The 10,876-nt window shown below is 40.4% G+C and overlaps 3 protein-coding genes across 3 annotated transcripts; all 3 read right to left on the reverse strand.

Annotated features, from left to right (window-relative positions):
- Nucleotides 1–209: 209 nt before the first annotated feature.
- On the reverse strand, nt 210–3,512 carry LOC111443451 (J domain-containing protein required for chloroplast accumulation response 1-like). Its single transcript, XM_023081263.1, has 8 exons — nt 2,751–3,512; nt 1,733–2,645; nt 1,570–1,651; nt 1,415–1,482; nt 1,112–1,177; nt 950–1,027; nt 674–850; nt 210–406 (listed from the first exon to the last, which is right to left on the reverse strand). Exons 1-8 carry the CDS (start codon nt 3,143–3,145, stop codon nt 368–370), a joined length of 1,818 nt encoding a protein of 605 aa, XP_022937031.1. The 5' UTR covers nt 3,146–3,512; the 3' UTR covers nt 210–367.
- Nucleotides 3,513–3,668: 156 nt separating this feature from the next.
- Nucleotides 3,669–6,310, reverse strand: LOC111443452 (arabinosyltransferase RRA3-like). Its single transcript, XM_023081264.1, has 2 exons — nt 5,793–6,310; nt 3,669–5,016 (listed from the first exon to the last, which is right to left on the reverse strand). The coding sequence occupies exons 1-2, from the start codon at nt 5,958–5,960 to the stop codon at nt 3,901–3,903; spliced, it is 1,284 nt and encodes a 427-aa protein (XP_022937032.1). The 5' UTR covers nt 5,961–6,310; the 3' UTR covers nt 3,669–3,900.
- A 327-nt stretch (nt 6,311–6,637) lies between these two features.
- Nucleotides 6,638–10,597, reverse strand: LOC111443538 (probable protein phosphatase 2C 55). Its single transcript, XM_023081391.1, has 5 exons — nt 10,467–10,597; nt 8,974–9,885; nt 8,150–8,474; nt 7,808–7,957; nt 6,638–7,218 (listed from the first exon to the last, which is right to left on the reverse strand). The coding sequence occupies exons 2-5, from the start codon at nt 9,711–9,713 to the stop codon at nt 6,922–6,924; spliced, it is 1,512 nt and encodes a 503-aa protein (XP_022937159.1). The 5' UTR covers nt 9,714–9,885; nt 10,467–10,597; the 3' UTR covers nt 6,638–6,921.
- Between the last annotated feature and the right edge of the window lie 279 nt (nt 10,598–10,876).

Below are 10,876 nucleotides of genomic sequence, written 5' to 3' on the forward strand. Positions count from 1 at the left end.
AGTCTCGCGATTTTAAGACGTTTCCACGTCCTTACCAGGAATGTTTTGTTCTCCTTTCTAACCAACTGCTCGGTGTCTCTGGCTTTGATACCATTTGTAACATATGCATTTTAAAACTGTAAAACTGACAACGAAACGTAACGAGCCAAAGCGACAAGTATCTCAAAACAATCTTCAACCGATTGTGATAACAAAATAATAAAAAAAAATATTTAAATTATTTTTCTTCATTAAAGGACATTTGGATTTTGTATGTAAACAAATGCAAATGACACTTTAAAAAGCTTTATAGAGACATCTCTTTGTGTGCACCTCATTGCCTTCCATTCTGCCAAAATCACAGTTCCCATAATGCCGCGATTATATATCATTGTCCACTCAGCGTATTGAAATGAGTCCAAGCCTCCTACATGAATCCATAGAACAATATTGAGCTATTAAACACACATGAAACGCACTCCCAATCAATACCTCAAATCGTTAACGCATTCTATTCTCTATCTAACGGTCAAAAGTTCGAAACTCCACCCGAACATATTGTAGAACTCAAAAAGAAAAATCAGAAATCCCGGCTCTTTAAAACGCTCAAATTATCAGGTTCTGTCAAAAGACAAGCAAGTAGAACTGTTTGATCATATCATAGAATTCATGTTTGGTTGTAACTTTTGAATACCTGTAGTATTTCAAAAACTTTTGCTGCAATATACTTTTGATCTGATGAAGCACCCTTCTGTTGTAGCTTATCAGGGTGAAGGTACAGCAAAGCCTTCTGATAAGATCTCTTAACTGCATGTCCATCGATTATATCAACCAGAGGAACAGCCTTCCATCCGCTCTTAGGCCAAAGAACCTTGCATACATCAAAGAACAGTTCATAGAAATTGAAGAAATGTCGAGCATCGACCTCAAGAACGAACAACAAACAGAGTTAATAAGATAACAGTCTCACATATTGCAAAGTTGACAGCAGCGAACGTATATTCCCTTCCTTCCCGTTCGACCAATGTCGTATTTTAGTATCGATAGCCTGCATCGTGACAAGTTCTTATCAGCTTACTTCCCCACCTGCTGCAATGAACATAATACATGTACTTAATGTGAGATGCATTACTTGTAATCCTTCACGACCATTGTCTGTTACTCTGGAATCATCATAGTCTTGTGGTAATTCTTTTACCTGTCATAAACCAACCAAATCAGCTCGTTAGATTGTTGGCCATTAATTGGTACAAAGCATTCCACCACGTTTCTTGTTTCGTATTCACATATACTTGATGTAATTTGCTAGCAGATATTGTTCACTTTAACCCGTTACGTATCGCCACCAGCCTTACGGTTTTAAAACGTGTCTACTAGGGAGAGGTTTCCACACGCTTATATAAGGAATGCTTCATTTTTGCAAGGATGAACATACCGAGAAATGCTCTTGGAAGGGCTCCTCCACGTCCGGAGTTGTAGACTTTGCGACACCGGGAACATGAACTGACATCAAGAAGTAATGTATTATGCAATGGATCATCGAATCTTTGATAGAAACTATGAAGTACACAGCAGAGATGCATCACTAACCAGTGTTTGGTGCTGGACTTCTGTAGCTAGCAGCTTTTTTAGCAGAGTGATCATCCACTGATTGCTTGGAAACATCATCTCCCTACAAAGATTGAAAACTGAGGTCCATCAAAAATATTTTTGACTTGCAAATTCTTATCTTCAATGGTGCAAAAGAGAGTACCTTGGTGGAAGCATCTGTGTTCTTATTCAGCTTGGGTTTCTCATCCTTCCTTATTTTATTGACAGTTGCTTCTGTTTGAGCTTTTGAAGCACTTTCCTGTTTCCTTGTAGAGCTATCATTTGCTAAATCGACTACGTCTCGGGGTTTCGATGCAGGTACTTGGTTGAAAATCTTAACGAACTCCGAAATTTTCCCCCCAGCTTTCTTTCTGCCAATGTTATGCCCAGATTCCATGTCTGCACTTAGGAAACTAGGTGTCTTCATTTTTGAATTTCTCAGTGAAGTTTGTCTGCTCAAGTTTTCTGAAGGAGCGGCTGAAATTGCTTCCTCAAAACTTCCACCAGCCTTTCTTTGATCAACACCAGCTATGTCAGGCAGTAAACCCGTTCCCTTTTCGTCATCGACGTTTGCAGTTTCGTGAAAGACGAGAGGAAAATCAATGTGCTGTATAGTTGATGTTGGGGAATGCATCTCATTTTTATTCTTCACTACCCTATCGGTCGAGCTCGAGCTTCTTCGGATCATAGTCTTTGATCTTGATCTCGATCCGTTCCCTCCTCTCAGTGGCATCATCAGAGGCACCCCTTTGCTTGCCCATTTGTAAATGGAGAAATGGAACTGAAATTGACCACTACCATTAGAATCCTCTAAACTATCTACTCCTTTCGTTGAACTGTTTCCACTCATAGCATTACTATCAGACTTTCTAAAGGATGATGCTTCCTCACTGCCACGTTCTTGGAATTCAGAAGACAAAAGACCAGAACGATGGCTTGATGTGCTTGAAGAAAATCTGGAAAGAGTGAACCTAGGAGAATTTGTATGGCTTCCATTCAAGCCACCGTCCTTGTTTCTTGATGGGTTCGATCCAAACGCTGGTAAATCAGTCCCTTTGGCCAATCTTGAGGGTAGGCTGCCACAAATCAAAGAGCCATACATTAACGCTTAGAAAATTAGCCATCAATATAATCTTGGAATGAAACCCATTTATGAAATCAAGAAACGGAAGAAGAAGAACCTTAATTGTGCAGGGAGGGAAGAACTGCCGAAGGGCTCTACCGGCGGCGGAAGAGGTCTAGCAGGACTTAGAATCCCCGAACCAGGAGTCGAAGAGAAAAGGTCACGCTCATGACGGCGAGGAGAAGAACTCACCGATTCATCGGCTTGGAAGATATCGTCGTAAAAATCATTGCTCGGAAATCGCCGCCCGTGGACACCTTCTTCCCCGAACACCGGTTTCTCGTTCAAACCAGACCAGCGACTACTCCGGCCCGACGGTGCTTCATCATCGCGACGTTTCAACGCGAAGGAATCCACCGTCTCGGAGAAGCTGTACCGCGTTTCATGAACGGACGACCGCCTCCTCGGAGGGCCACCGAACACGTCGTGAAAATCAACATCGTCCGATTCCATTTTCTTCCCTTTAACCGAGCCCCATCTAACAGATTCCTAGCTTCAACAGCTTCAATTTGAAATAACAAATGGCGGGAACGGAGAACCCGCGAGTTTTTTTCACGGGTTAACTCAGTTTCTCTCGAAACAGTGGCAGAGGAAGTTGAAGGGAAATGGAACAACGATTTAGCGGAGGAGCTTAGTGAAAACGAAAAGACAGAAGAAGACGGAAGTGGGGCTGCGGAAAGAGCCATCTGGGATTCAGAACCACACAAGCTGTTGGAGAAGATTTGATTTTGTGGATAAGAGAAAAACTCAAAAACCAAACCAAGAAAGGTCATTAGGCTGCGGACAGCATCTGCATCAGCCAAACAATATTCTCTTGGTGACCATTAACCAGAAATTCTTGTGATGTTCATTAATCCGAAAGTCCCTACAGACACAGCCAAAAGTTAGGAAAGACAAGCAGCTGTCATCACAGTTGAGATTGTCATCACATTACATGAGCAGCAGCCTTTTAAAAACACATGAAATAACAAGAATGTCGACCCATATGTAATGACATTTTCCTATTGCAGAAGAAAAGTCTCTCAATTTGAGCTTTATCGTTACAGATGACAAATGTTCTTTCCATAAATACATCGACAAAAAACTCGGAAAAGGAAATAACAGAGAATGTTTTGTAGTCATGGGATGATGATCAGATGACTCCTCCTTGTGGCAGCTGCTGCATTGTATCAAGCAATGGTGGTAAAGCTTGTTGGAAGAGCGTTTCATCATTCAGAACCATCTGGAAAATGATCCAGAGCATTTTGCTTACCATCGACGTAGAATTCGACGACTGCTTTCATTCTAGCATACTTGTCAGGATGGTAATTTATATGAACAATAACGGGTTTCAGCTGTCTCAGATTCAGGTTCTTTCGAACAGTCTTGAAAAGTACCTTGCTGTTCATAAAGAGATACATGTCCATGGTTCTCTTGGAGGCATGAAGACCGTCACGTCCGGGACGAGACGGATAAAAGAGTTCCTCGTTGAAAACGGCTTGGTCCCATGCCTTTTCTTGAGAAAGCCGAGCAGCAACACGGTCCAAAAGCTCCAATGAAGGAAGTGTAGGCCTAATGAAGAAGAAACCAGAGTTGTAAACCCATATTCTCATAGTGTGCGCATATCTAGCCCAACCCATGGCAGGTTCATCAAATACATCGTTATATCCATAAGCTGTTATATTGTTGTGACCATCACTCATCGACTCCACATCCGAATCGCGGTAAAGATGATCGAAAGGGTTCTGCAAGTAGACGATATCAACGTCTGAGAGTAGAACACTGTATCCCAGTTGCAAGAACTCCCTAAGAATGTGAAACTTCAATGCAGAGACTTGATGGTTGCCTCCTTGCTTTCCCACCGAGTCGATGCTCGTGTCTGGATCTCTCTTGTAGACAGGAACATCATGGGATACGCAGAACTCTTCGGTTTGGTCGTCCAGAGCCACGACCAAATAATTGTGTATACCGACATTTTGGATGCTGGTAAACCAAATCTCCAACATAGATTTAACATTAGAATTTGCAAGCGTCACAATCAGCTCCTTCTGAATAGCAACTTTCTCCAGGAGCTTTGCCAATCGAGGATTCACGGATTCATCAGGGATTACGGTGGGATTTGTTCTAAGACCTTTGACACTATCAAATGGACCAGCCTTGTGATTTTCGCCAAGCGCCAAATATTGCTTCTGAGCATGATCTTTTAATTGTTCCACAATCTTCAGCTCCCTCGCAAGATCCTTGATACGCTTCTCCAACACGGAGTTCTTCCCTAATATTGAAACCACGTCGGCTTTAAGGTTCTTGAACCGGTCCGAAGATTCGCACGGGGAAGAAGACTGAACCTGTAAAAGAAGAAAGGTTAGGAAGTACAAAAAGTTTCCTTCATGATCCCTAAAAGACTAAAGATTCCATCAAATATTCAATGCAGTCAATCTTTCAAGTGCTAAGCAAGTTTAAGATAATAAACCAAATGGTGCCTCCAACAAACTTCCAAAGCCACTTCAAATTGGGTCAGGACTCCACCCACAATCAGACTCAATCACTCGAAATTGAAACAAAATTGAGTTTTAGATTTATTTTTACCCAACACTTATCTCGGTGAGTGAATTTTAAAATTACCTTTTAATGTCACCATATTGAAACGTTTACATGACCAAGAACTAAATATTCATCGTCTCACATTTTAAACCCTCGCGTGTTTTGAAACATTTATGAAAAATTAAAAGATAGGATGTTTTCTAAACAAATGACAGACTTCAAGGGTATTTTTTATAATTCATAATATCTTCCAAAAAAAAAAGTAAAGACTCGAGAGAAATACACAAACCCAGCCATGACAACACACATAACTAAAAAGTAAACACCGCCACCAGACGAACTGATCCAGCCACAGGAACGCGCATACTACCCAGAAATCTTAATTTCACTAAACTAGATTAGAAGTTTGAAGGTTAAAATTAAATCACTCGCCCCAATGTAAAAAAATGAATTATAATTCTTCTCTTATTGATATGAAGTTTCGGATTCACGTCGCAATCAGAAACAATAAATGAGGATTTAAATCGGTATAAAATTCAGAATCGCACAGAAACCGGAACTAGGGCAACAAGCATCGAACCTGTAACTCCGATTTCCCGAGTCGACGGTTTTGGAGAGGCAGATCAGAGCGGAGAAGTCCATGGGGATAGAAGAAAGCAAAAAAACACCCAAGAAAAACTCCGATTGCGATGGCGATGACGACTCGAGACACGCGAGCTGAATGTGATTTATCTTTACGACCGGCCATAGAGAAATCAGGCGTAGTACGGCGTGAGTGAAGCAGCAGAGTAGAGAGTTGAATGGATTGCTGTGGATTTTTATAGAAATGGAAGGGAGAGCTACGAATCCATATATATATATAGAAATGGGATTGTTTCCGTTTACCGTGTGGCACCGGAGATTTTGGTCATTGGAATTGGGATGAGAGAGGGAGAGGAGGCGCAGGAAGGGAGAGGAAATGGGAAAGAGATGGGCGTAGAGGAGGGAAAGAAGAAGATCCAATGTTGATGTTCATCATTTTGCAGTTGCTTTCCTTTCGTCGTTGGTTTAGTTGCTTTGCCTAACTTCGCCCTCCACGCCTCCACCTAATTTTGAATACTAAAAAGTCAATATTCCTCTCCCAAGCTAATTTACTCTAAATGGGTAATTTATCATCTAAACGACTAATTTATGTTCAAATTGTTCGAATTGAATTGAATTCGTCAACTTCACCAACTACACTCCAAAGATTAAATGTCCTATTAACACTACTAATTTAATCTCTAACATCCTAACATTGCCACCAATACCAAAATTCATTACAAGAAAACTCGCACGCTTTTATTACAAAACGATCTAACGTGTTAGAGAGGTACCTTGTAGAAGATTGTTAATTTGGGAGAAACAAGCGATAAATTGGGGGAAACCAGGGAGGAAAAACACAACAAAATAAACCCTTAACCTTGGTATTGTTCAATTACGCATCCGATGAGCACAAAAGGTTTCAGATGGAAGTAGAAAACAGAGAAACAACCGCCCAGACTTGGGGAGGCTCACACCTCTGATTTTTCACTTACAAACGAGGTCATTCGTTCTACAACATGTAAAGAGTTGAGATAGATAGTTCAATTAAATATGCTTAGATGCAATAAGCATTGTTAATGGTTATGCTACAAAGATTATATACAGAAGCGTGCAGATGCAAGTGTTGGAGAAGACATTCAGGGCACTCACTTATCATTAGAGCGCGTAACATATGACACGACGACTGTGATGTCGTCAAGCTTGCCTCCATAATAGCGAAATCCAGCATCTTGAGCAGCAGTGGAGAAAGGCGTTTGTCTGTCTTTATCTAGAGCTCGTTGGCGTGCAAGAGCAGCTATCTTCTGGGCAGTCACCTGAGTGCCTAAGCCTGCTTTCATGGCATGAACCACCACTGCAGTGATCTCGTTGTTGTACAAGTTATCAAAGAGTCCATCGGTGCCAGCAATTATGACATCTCCAGGAGCAACAGGGACTGTGAAAACCTGAATCAGTTTCAATACTCGCATCATTATCAAGTTAAAGTTGTTGCTGAAGAGTAAAAAAACAACTACTCTCGTTTTTAAGGTTTGCAAACTCTGCTCACTCTATTTCTAAAAATGTAAACAAAACCGTTCAATGTCTTAACATTGAAGTATGAACTAAGGGGAAAAACAAAAGCAAAGGATTCCAAGCAAGCAAATGATTAAAGAATAAACATAGTATTACTTGGAAGAAAAAGATGTACAAAAGCAGAGTGGGGTAAGACATAATATGCTTCTTTCCCCAACTCGTACCAAGACATGAGGGATATTACTTCCCAGGTTAAGTTTATGTTAAAGTAAACCATACGTGAAGAAGTCACAAAGCTGTATAATCTGTGAGGTTATTCACATATTTATGTAGGTTTCTGCCATACACTACCTTCCATATTATTATCTCGAATGGTAGATTGATATAAGGGAAGAGAACAATTAATCTGACATTAATGCATCAGTACGTATGTTAACTAACTCACTAAAAATATGACCAATTTCCTAAATCAGAAGAAGAAAGATAACTACAGATGGCAAAGAAGCTGATGAGCATACTAACCTGACCAGAGCTAGGCAGATCTCCATTGTTTCCACTCTCCAATTGAAAGGTGAAATTAAAATCATGCTGCTGCACGGGAGATCTAAAGACAGTGCATCCGTCTCTAACCACCATAAATCCACTGTCTCCTAAGTTGATTGCATGGAGACCCTGCAGTGAGGCCTTACATTATTACCTATGGTGCAGTAATAAAATAAAAGAACTGCCAGGCATCCTTGCAAGACAAAATATATGAGCAAGTAATTGTACAAAACAGGGAACAAAACAAAACAGGTAATTGCACCAAATCAAGAATCTAGAGATTCAAAACAGGGAATTTGGTCTCAATAAGAATCAACATACTTGTTCTGTTAGCGCTATGATACAAGCAGTGGAGGAACCTTTGGCTTTTGTTTTTGAGTGAGCCTTCTCCAAGACTCTAGCTGGATCTATTGAGCCCTTGGGTTCTTCCTGAACTGCACTAACTGAATTAGACATAAGTTCTCGGGAATACTGTCCAGCATCAACACCAAGATCTGCCCAGCCACCCACACCATCAGCCACCCCTATGGCCTGTTCATCTACACAGATAAAGTGAGCATCCTCTCCTCCAGTATCTTCTTTATCAGGATGGGGTAGATAGCATGATCCAGAAACCAGTTTCAATGATTTGCCCATCGAGATATTCCTGTGGAGAACATAGTAGGAAATTTAGAAATAAAGAACACTTGGCCTCCAAACTGCACATCGTCACTAGGAAAAAGGGAAGGGGACCTCAGCATACTGTGTCGGCAATACTCACCAAGTACAAGAATTCCATAATGAAATCCGAAAACAATAAAATACATTTATATAATTCATAAAACCAAGGGATTCATTTTAACCAGAATAACCAAAAATGTCGATTAAGCAGAACAAGTCACCGTTATTCACAATTTATCCTCACTCAATAGTTGGACCAATAAGAATGGAATGACCAAATAACTAAATGAATATGACACATCTCCAAACTATTCAAGTCCATGGGGGGATCATTGCAGTCCCTGAGCGCAAGAACAAGTTCATTTGATGACAGCATTCATATAAAGTCAATAGTGTAAGTTAAAACCAAAGTCGAGATGCAATCTAAACTAAGCACTTAAATTATAATATTTTCATTTTAAATTAAGGGATCAAGTAGAACATACTGTTCAGATGAATCAGTAGAGTTGACAGGTTGTTCCTCCCGTGCAGAATTATCAAATGACACATTGGGGGCAGAACCAGCTGAAAACTGAGAAGTTGATGAAGTATGAAGATCACCGACTCCCGACATAGTATGTAGGTAACTACTGCAAAACCTCTTTGCAACGTCATAAGTGAAGTATCCATATATCACATTGTTGCTAGGCTGCTCTTGATTTTTCAAACTCATGCTGGCTTTCCGACATCTATTAACACTTCTATTGTTAAAACAAATACTAGCACTGATCGCTGAAGAAGACGAGGGTGCATTTCTAAAACTTGAATTACCAAAAGAACATTCACCAAGTGTAGCTTTAGAACCACAAGCAGCCATTGGTTTGTCTCGACACTTGCTGTGAGATGAAAATTGATTGGATTCAGCAACGGCACAATCAATGTGATACCTACAAGTCTGAAATGCAGGGCCTGAAACAGAAGGAACAGAAAATGTGCGAGAAATTGCTCCAAGAGCTGAGATATTCTTCCTGCGATTGACTAGCTCTGAACTAGCACCCGAAATAGTGCCAGGTCTTAAGAGAGCATGCAACTCTGTAAGTGAGGAATAAGGAACCGAGTGAAATAGACTAGAATTGCCACACAACAGTTTCTGATGCCCAAAAAGCAGCTCCAATGAACCTTTAAATCCGCCTTCCCACCCTAGAATTTGAACGGATGCTCGTAGTTTTGACATATAAGATGGCATATTAGCCCCGTAAACAGACGGGCCTCCCTTTGATTCTTCTCCAGCACAGAATAAAACCACTACAACTTTTTATGAGAAAAAGTACCATTCCTCCCAGCACATCTAATTTCAGAGTACTCGATGCATATTACTTCACGTGATCAGTATGTCCAAATGTTCAAGAAAATTAGCCCTGCCCGGTCAAAAGTTCACCAAATGAGTAAAGAAATGAACAAGTTTATTTCGATTTTTTTTTTTTTTTTCAATTAGAACAACACGTGAGAATGGGCATTCAAACTTCTGGCGTTATACATGCTACGCTCAGATTCTAAAATCACCATCACCCAATCGCGTGAGTATAGAATTTGATAGCATATGCCAAGTAAGATGAATTTTCCGAATGACCACAGCAGTAGAACTATTGAAACATTTAAACACCACTTACATAACTTTCTCTCTCCTCAAAAAAATATTCATAGACGACCCACGAACTACAAGATGAAACGCACAAGACCAACCCATAAATAGAGTAAATACACTTGTCATTAACAATATAACGAAGATAGACCATAACGCACGTATTCAAAAATGAAAACCCAATAATAGATGCAAATTCAACGACAATACGGGAAAAAGGAGACAATAAAATGACAATTACGGAACCTCGCTCTACCAGATCAATCACATACAAACTAAATCGAAACCTATTTCTAGCAACCTGGATCGCTTACACCATCTATAAAACTTCCGCAGGTCAGGATTAAAGAAACGAACCTTTCAAATTAGTTACGAGCTCGGCCCGTGTAGAACCTCCCCGTGGAACAGAATTGATAGAAGGGAGTGAGATGAAATCCACAAAATTCTATGGATGCGGACGCCAGGTAAAAACCCTAAGGCGCGAATTGATTCGAAATTGCTATTTATTATTGACCGGTATTGACGCTGCAGTAGAGGGGAAAGCAGGTTATTTACGAAAATATTACGGCTCTCATCCATTGGTTTCGATTCTCGGTGAGGGTATTTTGGTAACTTTACAAGCCAATACCAAGGTCGTCCTTTGCTAGTTATTAGTGGTCAAGGCGTCTGGTGGCTTAGTAAACGACCATCAGACAGTGGCTAATTTTCAGGTAAACGTCTTTTCAGAAGATCAGTTGGGGCAAAAAAAAAAAAAAAAAAAAAAAAAA

This window comes from Cucurbita moschata, unplaced genomic scaffold (genome assembly GCF_002738365.1).
Source record: "Cucurbita moschata cultivar Rifu unplaced genomic scaffold, Cmos_1.0 Cmo_Scf00005, whole genome shotgun sequence".
NCBI lineage: Eukaryota > Viridiplantae > Streptophyta > Magnoliopsida > Cucurbitales > Cucurbitaceae > Cucurbita > Cucurbita moschata.

Bases quoted from the DNA above. Each gene is read 5' to 3' on its own strand.
- LOC111443451 (XM_023081263.1), bottom strand. From the start codon at position 3,145: ATGGAATCGGACGATGTTGATTTTCACGACGTGTTCGGTGGCCCTCCG. The intron at 2,646-2,750 runs GTTCTTCTTCTT...GATTTGTGGCAG, and splicing joins TCCCTCCCTGCACAATTAAG to CCTACCCTCAAGATTGGCCA. The intron at 1,028-1,111 runs GTAATGCATCTC...GTCACGATGCAG, and splicing joins ATGGTCGTGAAGGATTACAA to GCTATCGATACTAAAATACG.
- LOC111443538 (XM_023081391.1), bottom strand. From the start codon at position 9,713: ATGCCATCTTATATGTCAAAACTACGAGCATCCGTTCAAATTCTAGGG. The intron at 8,475-8,973 runs GTATGTTCTACT...TGTTCTCCACAG, and splicing joins TCTACTGATTCATCTGAACA to GAATATCTCGATGGGCAAAT. The intron at 7,219-7,807 runs GTTAGTATGCTC...AAACTGATTCAG, and splicing joins ATCTGCCTAGCTCTGGTCAG to GTTTTCACAGTCCCTGTTGC.
- LOC111443452 (XM_023081264.1), bottom strand. From the start codon at position 5,960: ATGGCCGGTCGTAAAGATAAATCACATTCAGCTCGCGTGTCTCGAGTC. The intron at 5,017-5,792 runs GTTCGATGCTTG...CTTCTTTTACAG, and splicing joins TCGGGAAATCGGAGTTACAG to GTTCAGTCTTCTTCCCCGTG.